The following is a 19806-nucleotide window of genomic DNA, read 5'->3' as shown; positions in this document are numbered from 1 at the left end:
CAACAAGGTTGGTTTAACACAAATAAACCATTTGTTGGTTTAACCCCCCAGATTAAAGATTAAGATTTTAAGATTAAACAACAATAGAACATAAATAATAAGTAATATTTTAAATATAATATAAGTAAATATTAAAACTTAAAATGACAAAATGCATAAATGATAAATCAAATGACTTCCAATGATTATAAAATTAAATATAAAAACAAAGAATATAAATTACTTGTGTTATTGCTTTATTTATTTATTTTTCTCTCAATGTGAACTGTATTATTAACTTACCATTGTGCTAGTAAATGTATTTCACCAATACATTCCACTCTGAATGTTGTCATTTTTCTAGGTAAATTTCTATGCACTTGTGATTTTAGACGCAGCAGTGGATAGGACTTATATTTTGATATCCATGAGTGACGTCACAAGGCTGCGCCGCGCTCCTGCATCTGCTGTGGTTCTGCTGGAGAAAGGTTTGTGTTTTAAGCGTTTAAAGTGACACAGAATGAAGGATGTATTGTTAAATGTAATACTGCATTGCTTTATCTAACATTTATCAGCGTTGTGTGAGTAAAGTAACAGAATAAACTCATGAGCTTGGAACATACTCTGCAAGAACAAAGAAATGTGTTCGTTTTCTCGAGGTGGCAAGAACAAGAACAAAGTTCGTTCTGGCCAGTGCATTCCATACTTCACGAGAAAAGCAGGTGCCGAACATCTCCGTTTCTCTGCATTAACCCCGCTCACTTCAAAATTCTGACCAATCACACAATAGTTCTCGGACACCCACAAGAAAAAAGTTCTGCTCAGACGATGTGTCGAGAACGAGCTGCGAGAACTCCCAAACCAGGGCTCCGGTCGCAGCCCTGGGAGCGAGAACTTTTTTCTCTGTTCTTGTGGAGTATGTTGCAGCCTTAACAGAAGGAGCGGCTCATTTCTCTCTTTATCGTGAATCAGTTCAAACATGAGTTCAGTCTCTGGCGAGTGACGAGAGAACCGGAGCTTTAGACTCTCCGAGTCAATTGAACCGATTGATTCACAACAAATGATTCAGTGATTCGAAGCGCTCCATTTCTATTTCTATCTCGATTTCTATAAATCATTAAATAGCTAAACTGACTAATATATTAAGGGTCTGTATAATTTCTATTCTTTTATTAATATGTTGTGTTAGTTTTGAGTGTTTTTGTCTAATCAGGTAATTTAGGTCCATTAACTATAACTCTAATGAATAGTTATATGATTTTGGCAGAAATAGAATTCATGACTACAATATTTTTTTAACAGAAATATGGCACTTACATTTAAGACATAGTTCAGTAATACTCAAAAGCTGACCATCATAACTCAACACCTGTCCAACTAATAATAATAATAACTCATTAATAATATATTTTGTTTTGGTGTGTGATATACATATTAAAAAAGGAGTGAGAGAAGTTATGTTTAAAAACAAAACGCATCAAAAGGACTTGTGTGTGAAAATTAGATAACTGAAGAGGTGTTTTGTTAATATCAAACTGCATATAAGAAAAAAATTGACACCACAAAGTTGTTTAAATAAACACGGTTAGTAAAATATTCCACATAGGGCCATTTTTGTTTTTATAATCCAAACATTTGTTTTTAGATAATCTTGATTTAATTGATGATAAATGCAGTAATCATATTAATCCAACTAAATGGAATAACTCAAAACCAAATTTTGCTCATTTTCAAAAAAAGTGTGAAATGAATTTACATGTTTGTGATGCCCTTTAAATTTAAGCTCAACTTTTTTTGTTCCTTTTTATTTCAATTGTTATGTTTAAATATATACTTTCAAAATGTGTCAAGAAACTTGCGGTTGAATTCTGTAATTTTAAAATAAAAAATATATATATATTTTAAAAAACAAACTCACTCTCTTGCCAGTTCAATGATTACTAAACTAGGAGAGATTTAGTTTGGAATTATTTTTCTTTTTGTTAATTATTAATTATTCTCCTCTTAAACAGGACAAAATAAACACACACAAAAACTCCTGGAGAAGTGACTGAGATCCACTTGACACACTATTATAAAGATGGAGTTTATTAAAGAGGAGAGTGAAGACGTGAAGATTGAAGAAACATTGAGAGTGAAACAAGAAGAGACTGAGGAACAAACAGAGAAAGAGGAGAGAGAAGAACTGAAGATTGAAGAAACATTGAGAGTGAAACATGAAGAAACTGAGGAACACACAGGTTGGTTTCATTCTCAAAGCTGAATTATGACCTAATATTATGTTGGTCCCCCTTTTGCATTAAAATCAGCCCTGACCCGTCGAGCTATGGACTCCACTAGACCCCTGAAGGTGTGGTGTGGTATCTGGCACCAAGATGTTAGCAGCACATTCTTTAAGTCCACACTGCCTCCGCCAGCTTGCCTTCTTCCCATAGTGTATCCTGGTGCCACGCTTGAGTTCACTGAGCTCCTAAATGTTTGTAGAAACGTCTGCATGTCTAGGTGCTGATTTATACACCTGTGGCCATGAACTGATTGGAACACCTGAATTAAATTATTTGTAATATAGTCTATATATTTCACATCTCACACATTGTTGATCTGCATTGATATTTCTTTTTTGCAACAGTATGTTTTCAATGCTACAATGTAGGGCTGCAACGACGCGTCGATGTCGTCGATGACGTCGACTACGAAAATACGTCGACGTGCGTGAAATGCGTCGACGCGTCGGCGGCACATTATTTACGTTCTAGAATGGAACAGAAGATCTAGAATAATGGCAGCTTCTGCTCCCGGGCATAGTGAAAATGATCATTTATCATATAAAGCCAGACCGCGACATTCAAAAGTGTGGGAGTACTTTAAACAGAAGCCGAATAAAACTGTGCTTTGTTCGCTCTGTAACGCCGGTTTCACACTGCACGCGGTGGCAGAGCAGAAGCTGTGCGCGTGGAGAGCGGGAGCTTTCACACTGCAGTCAGTGTTGCCAAGTCCGCTTTTGTCCGCATATTTAACCCCCCGAACGCGATGTTTACCAGAGAACCTCCCCGAAACGCGATTGGGCTTGTTTTGGGCTAGTTTTGAGTAACGAATGGGTGGGTTTTGTTGTGTAAACCTGGCAACCCTGCTGCCAGTGTTCTCTCGCGCAGCTGAACCGTGGCGCGTGTATTGCAACAGACGGTCACATTTTCCGGGGTTCTTCTCCGACCCCAGTACATCTCGTGCTTTTATTTATTATGGGCTGCATATATCTGCTGTTAATGCGACCTGGTTCCGCTCTGTCCCAAACACATATGCATAATAACTTGTTGTATATAGGTAGTTTACATGATTAAAGTAACATTAAAGTTAAGATATGCCTCTAGCTTTAATAATTTAAATGTCTTTGAAGTTTGGGCAAAAACTTCTGGCAGCTTTAGTCGTTGTTTATGCACATGTATCTTCAAAATAGACGACTAGTTATACATTAACACTACGCTGAAAGCTCCTGTATGAGAACCTTTTGCAGATAAATACAAGTGCATTTTCGTTTACTATTGACACAAATCAATAAGTAAATCATACTCAACTACTATAGTAAACAACTTTTCCTAATTAGGCCTACTCTGTATACATTTTATGATGAATAGTATCATTATATATTATGTTTAAAAAGCTTCTTTTTTTCATATATTTCATTATAAAATGGCATACTATGTACACTACCCTTCCTGAAATACAATTAATATTGTCATCATTCATTGATTTCATGTTAAAATAATATACAAATTCACTACCCTCTTTGAAATACAATAATCAGTAAAAAAGAATAATAAGATTAATCTGGAAAATAATCGTTAGATTAGTCGACTAATCGAAAAAATAATCGTTAGATTAGTCGACAGAAAAAATAATCGTTAGTTGCAGCTCTACTACAATGTATGTACAATGTATAAGCTATTTTAACGCTTTTGCAAAGATTGCAACTTCTTTGGGTTGGCTGAAAGATGTATGGTCATTGTTGTTGCAATGCAAATTGACTGGGAAAGCTTTAGAGGTTTATTCAACCGCTATCTTTAGAAGACAGCCTTTAGTACAGTGTGGTTAAGCTAGCTGTACTCAAAGCTTTACGAGTTAGTCCCAGAGGCCTACAGGCAGCAGTTTCATAAATTGCCAGTCAAACATACATTGAATTCACCAGAAACAAGGGAATTTACGAGTTCGCACTTACATATAATTTATAGAGAGTAATTCAATGCGTATTTGGCGTGCTGTCTGGGGGGAGGGATTCGAGCTCGGAATTAGGCCCGAACCCAGAGTACCCCCCGTATATGTAAGTGGTTTTAGAGTTAAAGGTGTGGCGAAGGGGTGGTGGAAGGGTTGCTGAGAACTGTCAACAAACGGAGGTAGGACTGCTGAGAGTTTATATACCTCTATTGTTGATTAGCTGAGTGTTCTCCATCTGTGTCAATTATCTGAACGTGCTTCTCCCGAACCTTGTTTATAAAACATAATTTCACGAGTTCACACTTACATATAATTTATAGAGAGTAATTCAATGCATATTTGGCGTGCTGTCCGGGGGGGAGGGCTTCGAGCTCGGAATTAGGCCCAAACCCAGAGTACCCCCCAAAAGCTAAAGAGCATAAGACAGCCGCCTGCTGAATACCCAGCAAGAAGTGCCAAGCTTGGCGGCTGGCATTAGAGAGGGGGCCTGGCTGTTTGAACGGGAGGGCCCGTGAGCGGCTTGTGTCGCCAGTGGGCAGCCCCTGTTAGTTCACGAATCGCACGGTTCTTGATGGGAGCAGGGTGTGGTCTTATAAGTGGGAGACCGCCTGGAAGAAAAAATGGGAAAAATAAATATGAGATCTTGATTTAGAGATTTTATGGGACCCTTCCTTGCTGCATGGAATCTTTCCACTTTCTTGCTGCAATGAATCGATCCACTTCCTTACCAAGTGGAAACTTTCCACTAGTGGAACCTATCAATCTAGAGCAGTCATTCCCAAACTGTGGTCCGCGGACCACTAGTGGTCCGTGAGGGTACTGCAGGTAGTCCGTGGAAAGGCAAAATAAAATAAAATAAAATAATATTTTTTTACCTTCAATTTACCAGGAAATTCCCATAAAAAAATAAAAAGAATATGTAGGCCTATATTGATATAACATTTGTATTTAATTGTCAAGTTATTGTGCGATTACTAAAATAGGCTAGTGGAGCTCGGCCGTGACGTTCAAGTTCAGTGCTGTTATGGATCGGTGGATAGCAACATGTTCTTTGAAGAGAAAAGAGACAGAGGCAGAAGTTACAAAAAATTAAGAGATTGACAGTGAGTCTGATGCATCTATGAGCCAGAATAAATAAATTAAATATGTAGCCGTTGTGTGCAGTAAACTTTCTTTTAACAAGCCTGTTGTATATACTGATGTGATGACTAGTTATAGTTTTAGTGCTAGTAAGCCTATTTAGAGGTGCGGAATAATTTAGGTAGGACTGTGTGTAGACATATTTTATTATGTGTGTTATGAGGTGGTCCGCAATATTTTTTGATTACAAATAGTGATCCACACACACAAAAAGTTTGAAAACCCCTGATCTAGAGGGTTTTATCTTGCTTCCTTACTGTGTGGAAAACTGTCCACTTCTCGCTGCGTAAGTTTTTTAAACCACTTTCTTGCTGTGGGATAAAACTATCCGTTTCCTTGCTGTGTTTAACAACTTCTATTTCTTGCTGAGTGAAAACGATCCACTTCCTTGCTGGAATCTTCGACTTTCTCGCTGTGTCGAAACGTATTCGCTTGAGGAGACTATTCACCATCTTACTGCGTGGACAACTATCCAGTATCTTACTGCGTGGACAACTATGATTGCGTGGGCAACTATCCACCATCTTACTGTGTGTGCTACTATGCAGTATCTTACTGCGTGGACAACTATCCACCATCTTACTGCGTGGACAACTATCCACCATCTTACTGTGTGCTACTATGCAGTATCTTACTGCGTGGACAACTATCCACCATCTTACTGTGTGCTACTATGCAGTATCTTACTGCGTGGACAACTATCCACCATCTTACTGTGTGCTACTATGCAGTATCTTACTGCTTGGACAAACTATCCACCATCTTACTGCGTGGGCAACTATCCACCATCTTACTGTGTGTGCTACTATGCAGTATCTTACTGCGTGGACAACTGTCCACCATCTTACTGTGTGCTACTATGCAGTATCTTACTGCTTGGACAAACTATCCACCATCTTACTGTGTGTGGTACTATGCAGTATCTTACTGCGTGGACAACTATCCACCATCTTACTGCTTGGACAAACTATCCACCATCTTACTGTGTGTGGTACTATGCAGTATCTTACTGCGTGGACAACTATCCACTATCTTACTGCGTGGGCAACTATCCACTATCTTACTGCGTGGGCAACTATCCACTATCTTGCGGCGTGGACGACTATCCACTGATTTACTGCCTGGAACTTTCCGCTTCCTCGCTGCGTGGAAATTTTCCGCTTCCTCGCTGCGTGGGAATTTTCCGCTTCCTCGCTGCGTGGGAATTTTCCGCTTCCTCGCTGCGTGGAAACTTTCCGCTTCCTCGCTGCGTGGAAACTTTCCGCTTTCTCTTTGTGTGGAAATGTACCGCGTTCCCACTGCATTGACACTATTCACTTCCTCGCTGCGTGGAAACTTGCCGCTTTCTCGTTGCGTGGAAATGTACCGCTTTCTCGTTGCGTGGAAACTTGCCGCTTTCTCGTTGCGTGGAAATTTACCGCTTTCTCGTTGCGTGGAAATTTAACGTTTTCTCGCTGCGTGGAAACTTTCCACTTTCTCGCTGCGTGGAAATGTACCGCGTTCCCACTGCATTGACATTATTCACTTCCTCGCTGCGTGGAAACTTACTGCTTTCTCGGTGCGTGGAAATTTACCGCTTTCTCGCTGCGTGGAAACTTTCCACTTTCTCGCTGCGTGGAAACTTTCCACTTTCTCGCTGCGTGGAAACTTTCCACTTTCTTGCTGCATGGAAAACTATCCGCTTTCTCACTGCGTGGAAAACTATCCACTTCTCACTGCGTGAAAAACTATCCACTTCTCACTGCGTGAAAAACTATCCACTTCTCACTGCGTGAAAAACTATCCACTTCTCACTGCGTGAAAAACTATCCGCTTTCTCACTGCGTGGAAAACTATCCGCTTTCTTACTGTGTGGAACTTTCCACTTTCTCACTGTGCGGAAAACTATCCACTTTCTTACTTTGTGGAAAACTATCCACTTTCTTACTGTGTGGAACTTTCCGCTTTCTCACTGCGTGGAAACTATCCACTTCTCATTGCGTGAAAAACTATCCACTTCTCATTGTGTGAAAACTATCCGCTTTCTCACTGCGTGGAAAACTATCCACTTTCGTACTGTGGAACTTTCCACTTTCTCGCTGTGTGGAAACTTTCCTCTGACTCACTGCGTGGAAACTTTCCTCTGACTCACTGCGTGGAAACTTTCCTCTGACTCACTGCGTGGAAACTTTCCTCTGACTCACTGAGTGGAAACTTTCCTCTGACTCACTGCGTGGAAACTTTCCTCTGACTCACTGCGTGGAAACTTTCCTCTGACTCACTGCGTGGAAACTTTCCTCTGACTCACTGAGTGGAAACTTTCCTCTGACTCACTGAGTGGAAACTTTCCTCTGACTCACTGCGTGGAAACTTTCCTCTGACTCACTTTCCTCTGACTCACTGCGTGGAAACTTTCCTCTGACTCACTGCGTGGAAACTTTCCTCTGACTCACTGCATGGAAACTTTCCTCTGACTCACTGAGTGGAAACTTTCCTCTGACTCACTGAGTGGAAACTTTCCTCTGACTCACTGCGTGGAAACTTTCCTCTGACTCACTGAGTGGAAACTTTCCACTTCTTGTTGAAAGGCTGAAAACAGAAAAGAGAAGCATGAGTGCTTGACTGGGAGATTTCTCACCGCGTCCACTGGGAGATAAATGCTCGCTGGACAGAGACAAAACCTCCCAGTAGATCGGGTGGGGGATTTGGAGGGCTTGATGATGTGGTAACAGTTGGTCATGATATAGTTTTGAGAAAGCATCTGAGAACCATCTACCGAGAGCTTGGATCTGCTGTTGGGAGAGGCCTTTTTGAGCTGCTGAAGTTGCCTCCCAGATGCGGAAAGGGTAGCTTGAGAAGTCTTTTACACTTATACTTATGCTTTTTTAGTGTATTTCATGAAATATGATGAATTTGCGTGATGTAAATCTGACAGATCCGATCCTCTGAGCGCAAACTAACATTGCGCCGCCCATTGCGCTGTATAGATCAATTAACACACATACACTCACACGTATTTGAAAATCAGAATATCAGATAGTTCATGACATAGTTAGCAATTTTGTGAATATTTTGAATAAAAAAAGAAGAAACAAAATGAACCCGATACAGCTGAGCTGTCATACAGCGCTATTATGGCAGCTTTGTGTCATGTGAGAACCACAACGCGTCGCTATGGAACAATAAGGCGATGCGTTCTAAAATATTTTGAGGCCTGACAGCAGATAATTAGTAAATTCGGCATCCGGGTGATGAGCTAGTTCAAAGTCCATGTGTGAAATATTTAAATACACTGGACATTAACGCGGGCATGGACGCAGCCACGGAAAATACAAATGTGCATAAACTGGCATCGCTGTTTGGTACGTTTTCCAGAATTAAAATGTTTGCAGGACTGCCTGCTTTCTTCGAAGGAGGAGACTCTCTACTTTTGAATCCCTAATTTGCGCTGGCGGTTGCTGCACTTAGCAGGTAATTGGTGGATCTAGCTGTGTTTGTTTTCCGGGCAGGGTAGGGAGGAGGGGTTAACCTGCGGCACGATGTTGTTGAGTAAGTCACTGACCTGTAGACTGCAGGTCTGGGGGGGAAAATAACTGGATTGGCCGTGGAGAAAATTAGCCAGAGAAAACATAGCTCCTGTGGGAGCAGAAAGCACAGGATAAAATTAGCCAGAGAACCTGAGCTCCTGCGGGAACAAAAGGAACAGCACTGCTGTGTGGAGAAAAATAGCCAGAGAAACTGAGCTTCTGTGGGATCAGAGGGAACAGCACTGCTAGGGGTGTAACGGATCGCAGTTGATCCGTACGGATCACGACCCACGGTTCGGCACGCACGTGACCCGCGGATTTATTGTGCATTTTTTTTAAACTTGTGGATTAATCTGAATTGTTTAGCGATCGCAGACTAAAACTAAAAGTTTTTCTGCCGATATTGCTTTTTAAGTGATCTCGTTCCTTTAAACTCGATGCTGAGTTTCAGAGAAACAGATGTGTTCACATGAACAGGGCATGTTAATCAGTCAACAGTTGCTAGGGGAGAAGTAGAAGAACTTGAAAAGCCTCCCGCATCATTCAAATCACATGTATGGGAGCATTTTGGCTTCCCCGTAAAATATAATGATGACGGAAGAAGGGTGGTGGACAAAACTGTAACATTGTAGGCACTGTGGCACGAGAAAGCTGTATGAAAGTGGCGTATACATCGAGCATGGCACCTGCTGACGCCCGTTTCACACATACTCCGTTTGCAGTGCGAATACAGTGCGTATTTTTCCGTACCCCTTGTTAATGGATACAGCTTTCACTGCACGCGGCTTCGGTCTGTCAGTGCGTTCCAGGAGCGCGTAGCCATACAGCTGTGCTGCGATCGTTTCCGCACAGAGTCTATTTTTTTATGTGCTGGCGCTGATTTAAAGTGACAGCGCATCCGCATTAAAACAAACATGTATCGATGCGAAAATCTAGTAATTCCACTACAGATGCATATAATGTAACGTCTACTCGGTTTTAAAGTCAACACATGGCTTTTTGCCTCGAGTAAAGCAAGGAAAACGGCCTTTAAGTAAACAAGGAGAAATAATGGAGAGCACCTGTCCTTTCTTGGAGGTGGAAAAACAAAGTTCTTTATGATCTGCAGGATTTCTTGTAAAAAGATTTAAAAACTAAAGAAAAGCGTAAGTTTTAATTTAAAATGTTTGTTATTTCAACATAGTCTATTGTCTGTTTTGCAATTTGCATGAGCAACGTAATATATACATCTAAAGTAGGTATTAGGCTATATAAATACAAAGTAATGAATTTAATAAAACGTTGTTTAAGTGTAGTGCTTTTAAACATGATATCTATAAAATAGTGTATAGGCCTACAAAGAGAATTGCAATGCTGACAAGTGTGAGAGGTCTACTCTCTCCCTGAGAATGTTGACATCCTAATCTTTAAAAAAAAAAAAAAAAAAAGCTCAGGCCCATTTTCACGTCTCAGGTTGTTTTTAGTCAAATTTGATTTATTCAGTTGGTTATTTATTTATTTTATTTTTGTTAGCCAGAGAAACAAAGCTCTTGTGGGAGCAAAAGGAAAAGCACTGCTGTGGCAGTGGAGAAAATTAGCCGGAGAAGCGGAGCTCCTGTGGGACCAGAAGGAAAAGCACTGCTGTGGCAGTGGAGAAAATTAGCCAGAGAAACAAAGCTCCTGTGGGAGCAGAAAGAAAAGCACTGCTGTGGAGGTGAAGAAAATTAGCCGGAGAAACGGAGCTCCTGTGGGAGCAGAAGGAAAAGCACTGCTGTGGAGGTGGAGAAAATTAGCCGGAGAAACGGAGCTCCTGTGGGACCAGAAGGAAAAGTGCTGCAGTGGCAGTGGAGAAAATTAGCCGGAGAAACAGAGCTCCTGTGGGAGCAGAAGGAAAAGCACTGCTGTTGCAGTGGAGAAAATTAGCCAGAGAACTTGAGCTCCTGTGGGAGCAGAAGGAACAGCACTGCTGTGGAGGTGGAGAAAATTAGCCAAAGAAACGGAGCTACTGTGGAAGCAGAAGGAAAAGCACTGCTTTGGCAGTGTAGAAAATTAGCCAGAGAAACTGATCTCATGTGGGAGCAGAGGGAACATTACTGCTGTGGTGGAGAAAAGGTTAGACGGACAAATAAAAATAAATATAAACGAAACACATTGAGCAACCAAATAGGACTCTATTTTGAAATTTCTATGACTTATTTCATGATGCTCATTCAATTCATATGAGATCAAATATACAGCCTTACAACTGTATACAACATATAACGATATATTCACTGAAAAGAAAACGTTTTCATGTTCATAAGAATTAGCTTGGCATGAATATGCACTATTCATTGACTTCGAATCTGCTCTGAACTGAAGCATTTTGAAGCATTGTTTGCAAGCCCATAGAATGCACATCAGTACCACATTCAGATTTTGAAGCATTAGAGCTCACATTTATTTAATAAAATCATAGCCTTTGAAGTTTTGCAGTCTCATGATATTTTTTCATCCCCAAAATATAAGGTTGCTTACAATGATCATTGATATATTGTTATACAATATAGCCTTATATACTGTAAGGTATTGATGTTACATTCAATAAAACGGGTGTTCCAAAATATGTTGTACGGTTTGCACATCTATTTATAGTCGCAAAAGCGAGTATGGTCGCACTGTGTCGAGCCATGTGATCGAGCTTATGTGAACGTCAAGTTGAGAAGTATTGAATCAAAGGCAGATGATTATAAGCTGGTTTCAACTAATGGCTGATTGTTTGGCGTAATATGCGCTGTTGCAGCCATCATTTTAGTGATTTGTTCTCACGATACTTTCACTCGCTTTACCAGCAAGTGTATTTATCGTTTATCATCACGGCAACGACGTGCGTCCATAATGAAACACTTCTCGTGTGTGCACATGTCTGTAGTATTAGACTACGTAGACACGTAGAGACAGCACGATCGCAAGAAAAGCTTGATGTCTGCCGGTAACAATTATCTTAAGACAGGAACTGTTGTAGTTCAAGTTCTCCCTGTTGCAACTTGCAAGTCTGTGCGGTGTGCACTCTTTACACTGTCCGAGCGCTGCTCTCGCCACTGAGTCTGTCGTCATGGTTTCGAAACGCACGTTATTAATATCCTTTAGAACATCGATTATTGAAGTTTGTGAATCGATTAGAATTGCTAGAAGACAGAATCGATTGTGGATCTATTGTCTATATGCAGAATTTTCATGATCTCAGCCTTTTACCCCTTTGCAAAATGTGGATATTTTCAGACAATCCCAGAATATATGTGTGTGGTCTCCTATCTTCCCACACCCTCCAGCATTTCTCTGCTTCTACCACAACCTACGAGAAACATCAAAGAATCAGGTTCACCTTTAAAGGGGCACAATGACTTAGAAGCGCTTCTAAAGGTTGCGAACTGTACTTGCATTGACTTTGGTTGCTGAACAAGTCCAGATGCAATATAGTCCAGTGTTTCTTGATGTTTTCATTAGGGGTGCGCTGAAGTGTTTGTTGTGTTTTTCTTGTGATTCCCACGAAGATAACTTGAAGATAGTTGCCAGAAGGAGGAAATGTGGTGTCTCAAAAGAGATTGAGCCTAATCAGGGAACTCTTAAAGGCCCTATCAGTTCACAACCATTTGGTGAGGTGATCAATCAAAGATGACCAGCAGAAAGTATTGTTCTATCTTATCCCTATCTGCATGTTTATGGTGGCATGGAGAATTTGTGCAGTTTTTATACAAAGGTATGGCAGAAATATTATGATACATTTTAATCAAAAATTATAGGTTTCTTGTGATACCAAGCAAGATGGGGATTTGAAGACACTAAAGCAATGATACATCATCTTTGTATATCAGCATTTGAAGTTGCACTAACATAACTAAAGAATCATAACTAGGCTAATATAAAGGACATGCATAAAATACAGGAGAAATAGTAGTTGGGACAGACTGATTGTGAGTCAATGTCCTTGTGTACTGGACATTTGTCTCTTGTCTTTGCCCAAATGGCTGGCGTCTGGTCTCCTATGCCGCCTTTGAGGGTTCTAGGCATCGTCTCTGCTAAGGTCGTTCAGGAGAGCAGAGGTCATAACGGCATTTGAAGAGAGGTGGTTTGTGACTCTTTGGGCCGGGCCAGTGATCAAGTTTGACCAAAGGGAAAGGGGGAAGGTTTTTATGGTGCCTAGAGAATTTTGATCGTGCCCATCCGTTACAGTGTCATAAAGGCTAGTGTTGACAATGGTTCAGAGCACTTCCATTTTAACCCATTCTGTTTCAGCATCATTGTTAAGCCATGCCACTATTTGGTAACCAGTTTTTATTGACTATTATGAGCACAGCTACCAGATACCCGGAAGCAACGAAAAAATCACATCCCGAGCAGTTGTTAAAGCTTTAACAAAGTTCTTTACCATTTTTGTTCTACTGAGACTGATCACGTCCAGATTGATCAGGGGGCTTATCTTAATTGGGTGCTTTAAAAAATCCAAAACATTTTTATGCATAATCTTACTAAATAAGTCCTTAAGTGAAATAACTTGATAAAAGAGCATTCTTGTTTTAACCCAGGACAGTCCAACAAAATATGTTTAACGGAGAGGGGAATCTTACAAAACATGCATAAAGTTGGGTCTTCACCTTTAAGCAAAAAAGCTTGAGTCAAACTATGACCTATATGACATTTCTTTAAATCACTCAATATTACACATCGTATACACAGTGCTTATCACCCAGAGAGTCAGGGTTCATTTGAAAGGTTCCATCAGACCTTAAAAGCAATGATTAGGATATACTGCCTCGAGACATGGTCTGAGTGGGATGAAGGAGTTCCTTTGCTTTTATTCTGAATCAGTGAAATGGTGCAGGAGTCTCTCATGTTCAGCCCATCAGAGCTGGTCTTTAGCCATACTGTGAGAGGACCACTGAAAGAGAGAATGTTCAGCATTAGGAGTCTAAAGCAAACGTGTTAGATTATGTCAGTAATTTCATGATCGGCTTCAGAAAACGTGTGTGCTATCCCCCCAACCCCACACCACCGTCCACCTCCTGGTGTGATGTCCATGTGAATAGGATCCAATTGTATGTTGGTTTTGATACTTGTCATGTCTAAATGTTTTGTTTGTTGCTTTGTGCCATTACACTGGAGTTAATTTGCATTTGTCTCTTTTTGTCTTAGACCTGACGGTGCTGAAAGAGGAGAGTGAAGTACTGAATGAAATAGAAGAGAAAGATCAATTTAAGAATCATGATTTAATAACTGGAGAAAAACCTTTTAGTTGCTCACAGTCTGAAAAGACTTTGCCACAAAAAAAGGCTAAAAATAAGGGAACTATAAGTAATTTTACCTGCCAACAGTGTGGAAACAAATTCACTTTAAAAAGAAACCTTGACAGACACATGCTAATTCACACTGGAGAGAAGCCTTATACCTGCCAACACTGTGGAAAGAGTTTCGCTCTAGGTGCAAACTTTAAAATACACATGAGAGTTCACACTGGAGAGAAGCCTTACACCTGCCAACAGTGTGGAAAGAGTTTTGCTAGAAAAGTAAACCTTAACAGACACATGAGATTTCACTCTGGGGAGAAACTCTACACTGGAGAGAAGTCGTTCACCTGCCAACAGTGTGGAAAGAGTTTCCACCGAAAAGAAAACCTTAACAGGCACATGAAAGTTCACACTGGAGAGAAGCCTTATACCTGCCCTCAGTGTGGAAAGAGTTTTGTTGAAAATGGAATCCTTAGCAGGCACATGCGAATTCACACTGGAGAGAAGCCTTACGTCTGCCAACATTGTGGAAGAAGTTTCAACCTAAAAGGAAACCTTAAAGGCCACATGAGAGTTCACACTGGAGAGAAGCCTTACGTCTGCCAACAGTGTGGAAGAAGTTTCAACCTAAAAGGAAACCTTAAAGGCCACATGAGAATTCACACTGGAGAGAAGCCGTTCACCTGCCAACAGTGTGGAAAGTGTTTTGATCAATATGAAAACTTTCAAGTCCACATGAGAGTTCACACTGGAGAGAAATCCTACACCTGCCATCAGTGTGGAAAGAGTTTCGCTAAAAAAGTAAACCTTAACAGACACATGAGACTTCACTCTGGGGAGCAACCCTACACCTGCCCTCAGTGTGGAAAGAGTTTCACTCTAAAACAACATTTTGAAAACCACATGAGGATTCACACTGGAGAGAAGCCTTTCATCTGCCAACAGTGTGGAAAAAGTTTCACCCGAAAAGAAAGCCTTAACCGGCACATGAGAGTTCACACTGGAGAGAAGCCGTACACATGTGGACACTGTGGGGAATGTTTTATGTATAAAAAAGCCCTGGAGTACCACATGAGTATTCATGTATGAGAGAACTGGTTTCATGTCATCATTGTGGAAGTAATTTCACAGACAGGAAACTCCTCATGTTTGGGACACTGTATAATGTGCTGATTATTGTTACGGTAATTAATAATAATAATAATTTGTTACATTTATATAGCGCTTTTCTAGGCACTCAAAGCGCTTTACATAGAAGGGGGGAATCTCCTCAACCACCACCAATGTGCAGCATCCACCTGGATGATGCGACGGCAGCCATATTGCGCCAGTACGCCCACCACACACCAGCTGATTGGTGGAGAGGAGACTGAGGGATGATACCAATTGTATATATATGGGGATGATTTGGAGGCCATGATGGACCGGGGCCAATGTGCAAATTTGGCCCGGATGCCGGGGTTACACCCCTACTTTTTATCGAAGGACATCCTGGGATTTTTAATGACCACAGAGAGTCAGGACCTCGGTTTAACGTCTCATCCGAAGGATGGTGCTTGTTAGAGTATAGTGTCCCAATCACTATACTGGGCTGTTAGGACCCACACAGACCACAGGGTGAGCACCCCCTGCTGGCCTCACTAACACCTCTACCAGCAGCAACCTAGTTTTCCCAGTTGGTCTCCCATTCAGGTACTAACCAGGCTCAGCCCTGCTTAGCTTCAGTGGGAAACCAGTCTTGGGCTACAGGGTGATATGGCTGCTGGTATAAACGGTATTAAATTACCTTATGCTGCGTTCACACCAAACGCAAATAGAGCGTCTGGAGCGAGTGATTAGAAATGTTAAGTCAATGTAAAGACACGTCGACATGCGTCTGGAGGTCCTGTAGTGCGATACACACGAATCGACCATCTTGCGCGAGTTGACCAGGAGCCTGCTTGCTGCTGTCACATGGTAAAGTGACGTGATGAGAAACCATGCAACAAAAAAAAATTCTGTTGTTGTCACGATTTAGTTTTAAGACTTTTTCAGGTGAGAATGTAGTGGTATATTTATAAAGAGAGCACCTATTTAAAAAAGTTGTGAGATCCAGGCATTCATTAACGGTTAGAGCAGCCTTTCCTCGGCCAGTCCTTTTGATGTGTCATGAATCTATAATTGGTTGACTGCCCAATCGTTTTGACTGAGGGCAAAGAGAAGGTTCTTTACATTATTTTTTTAGGCTATTTAAATATACATGCAATGAAGATAATGTAGGTAGTGCGTTGCCTGAACCACATTTGCATGGCTATTAATGGTTAGTATATATTTTTAATGAAAATGAAAGGCAGAGTGGTGTTTTATGACATTTCTCCTGGAGCGACTTGAACGCGAGTCAATTTCGCTTCAAATGCTCGATTTATATGCGCGTCGAGACAACTCATTTCACATTTGGTGTGAACGCAGCATAAGAGGCCTGAATTGCCCATTTGTGCCCAGATTTTTCTGAATGGTTTAAAGCATATAGTTGTGTTAATGGTGTCCTATGTGAACATTTTCTTCATTTATTTTCCCCAGTTTTTTGTATTCTTTTTTTTCCTTTCTTGAAAATCATATTTCAATGTGTGGCAACTATAGTTGCCGGTTGGCAAATATGTTGTATGCGCCCCTTCAATGTCAAATTGGAATAGGAGGAGAACACCTACTGACTGCAGTAGGTGAATGTAAACTCATTACTTGTCTGAATTTCAACATTATAATGGAATCATTCTGTAAATATTCCGTCTTATACTGTATTCCAAGTTGTACTGGTAGCCATCCCAAAAGAGACAACAAGGGAGTAACATGATATGATTTCCTAGCATTCATTAAAAACCTTGCAGCAGCATTTTGTACCAGCGTCTTTCATTTTGAACCACCATCTTTATCTGTCGATCAAATATGAGGGATGAGTCAAAAAGGACTCCCAAGTTCTTTACTTGATCATGCAGGTAGACCTTCCATGGGCCTAAACTATCGTTTACCATCTTGCTACAAGCTGAGCGACCAAAACTAATGACTTCTGTTTTATTTTTATTCAATTGAACAAGATTTTCAGCCATCCACAACTTTACTTCCTCTAGACACTTAAAAAGTAGGGCATTGGAATTTCGTTGGAGTGTCGTGAGCATACAGATGGTAAGAAATACCTTACTTTTTAAAGATCATTCCCAAAGGGAGCATGTACAGTGACAACAGGACTGGACCTAGAATGGAGCCTTGCGGGACCCCACAGGTAAAAGGTGCTGAAGCAGAAAACAATCTTCACTGAAAAATATCTACTTTCCAAATAAGAAGCTTTGAGCATTCTCACCTGTCCCAATATAGTGTTATCATTTCAGCCAGAGGAACAGAGGGAGCTCTTGAATTAAAAACAGGAGTTATGATGGAGGAGGCTATATTTTATGACATATGCACAGCTAAATATGCATATCAGGCACTCAGACGAGGTGTATTGACAGATAAAATATGTTACCCAGACGAGGCTCGGGCAAGCCCCGGAAGTAAAATGCAGCAAATGATGTGGTGGAAAGAAGGTTCACAGTCCTAATGAGACCAATAGTTTCAGGGAAAAGTCCAGTTAAAGGACTAGTTAACTTCAAAATGGAAATTTCTTAATAATTTCCTCACCCCCATCTCATCCAAGATGTTCATGTCTTTCTTTCTTCAGTCAAAAAGAAATTACATTTTCTAACGAAAACATTCCAAGATTTTTCTTCACATAATGCATTTCAATTGCAACCAACGGTTGAAGGTCCAAATCAATGCAGTTTTGAAAGGGCTTCAGAGGCTCTGCGTGATCCCAGACGAGAAATAGGGTTTATCTAGCGAAACCATCAATCATTTTCTTAAAAAAGTAAACACTTTTCACGAATACTTTTCAACTTCAAGTGCGCAACTTCTGTGTTGTTGTTCTTCACTGTGTATGACGTCATCACGTTGGAAAGGTCCCGTCTATGGCGTAGGTGGAAGTACTGACCTGGTGCCAAAAAACTCTCATGTTCTACTCTAACTTTAAAATGGTCCGACATCGTTGTTTTACCTTTATTTTTGTAAAGGGCATTTGATTAAGTTTTCGCACGTTTGTTTTAACACTGGGTCGGTACTTCCACATACGCATTTGAGGTTAAAAAGTAACCCGATATAAATATTAACAATCAAGCAGAGAGCACATGACACCTGTGCAAAAACAGTGTGTGCGACTCACCAAAAACCCTTGAAAGCGTCATAAATATCCAGTGCAGTCTGACTGCATACGAGAGCAGCGTCTAATGTCATTTAGACTGTACGTCTCATGTAATTTACTTTATTTATTTAGCTTGTTATCAGAAATAATCTACAGTAGAGGTAACTAATTCTGGCTGCGTTTATTCTTGGCATTAACATGTGATCACCGTGATCTGATCAAACAGATGCGTAATGATATTACACAGCTCCTGATAATAGTCCCCAGCACGCTCTCTGAGCAAGCAGGTTGGTTATCATAAGCTGAACTAATAGTGATAATTGAGATGCTTCTCCATATGATTATGGTATTTAGCTTTTGTCCAAAGCGACATACAAATAACAATAATACAAAGTTACATTTAACAGCAAACAATTTATTATAATCTCACCTCTAAACATATTAAGCGATTTAAGGAGGAAACCATGCCGACACACCGCAACCTCCATGCCCTCTTCGTCCAACTTGAAGGTCCTCCTAGAAGTCTCCTTCGCTGCTGTCCATAAGGAGCTCCCACATCTGCCTTGTCCAGGTAGCTGTGATGTAAATGAAACACACTATAAACATACTGTATATACACCTTGTATTTTGAAGTTGAGGGCAGTTTTTCACCAATGCAAAGAAAATCTGGGCTGTAAAAGCATAGTAATATAATTAACAAATCATTTACATGCAGTTACAGTCCATAAACATGCAGTTTTTCCGAAATCTGAAGACATCAATTAGTGATGCACTCTAAAAACCTACAAAGTATGAAAGAACATGAATGAGATCTCACCTAACAACCGCAGGCTTGCTGCAATGGCTACAAAATGGTTGGCCAACATCCTGAGTTTGGATGAGGCATTTAAGGTGGAATGGCCTTGCCTCCTTCTATCTTTGTGAGGCTTGCTGCTGCCTGAAAGTCCATGATGATGATTCCCTCTGGATTTCAGGGGAGTCAGACATCATAGCAGAAAGGCTCTCCATGTTTTTTTCTGCAATATACAATATAACAATATTATTCTTTGCATCGATATGAAAAATATAGAGAATGATACTTGTGGGTTCACATTTTTTTGAGTTACCCGTGTTTACAGAGCTTCATATCCGTACATAAACACGTACTCTTTAGCACAGCTTCATACATAAGTTTAACCCTCTGAAGCAAATCGGGATCCAAAACATAAATCCCTCCTAGGATGACATCAGCCACCAAGGTTCCCCTGCATTTCTTCCCCAAAAGTAGTATTTTGTAATAGTTTTTAATAAGTAGTCACATTATAAAATAAAATAAAAACATAAACAGAATACAATGATTTAATTTAAACATTAATTTCATGACAGCTGTTTAATGGTCATATTTGATAAACAACTCGTATCAAGAAATTAATTACTACTGGTTTATAAATACATATTCCAAAATTTTTTGTTTCACCAGCCATATTTTCATCAATGTATTTTATATGCTTTTTGAAGTATCACATTAGAAAAGGTTATTTGA

At 40.4% G+C, this 19806-nt stretch overlaps 1 protein-coding gene across 1 annotated transcript; it reads left to right on the top strand.

Annotated features, from left to right (window-relative positions):
- Nucleotides 1-412: 412 nt before the first annotated feature.
- On the top strand, nucleotides 413-16945 carry LOC307131776 (uncharacterized protein). The gene is made up of 3 exons (XM_079825690.1): nucleotides 413-467; nucleotides 1992-2219; nucleotides 13986-16945. The coding sequence occupies exons 2-3, from the start codon at nucleotides 2060-2062 to the stop codon at nucleotides 15164-15166; spliced, it is 1341 nt and encodes a 446-aa protein (XP_079681816.1). The 5' UTR covers nucleotides 413-467; nucleotides 1992-2059; the 3' UTR covers nucleotides 15167-16945.
- Nucleotides 16946-19806: the final 2861 nt, after the last annotated feature.

Source organism: Gobio gobio, assembly GCF_949357685.1.
Source record: "Gobio gobio genome assembly, chromosome: 1".
NCBI lineage: Eukaryota > Metazoa > Chordata > Actinopteri > Cypriniformes > Gobionidae > Gobio > Gobio gobio.
This window is presented reverse-complemented; position numbering and strand designations above follow the sequence as displayed.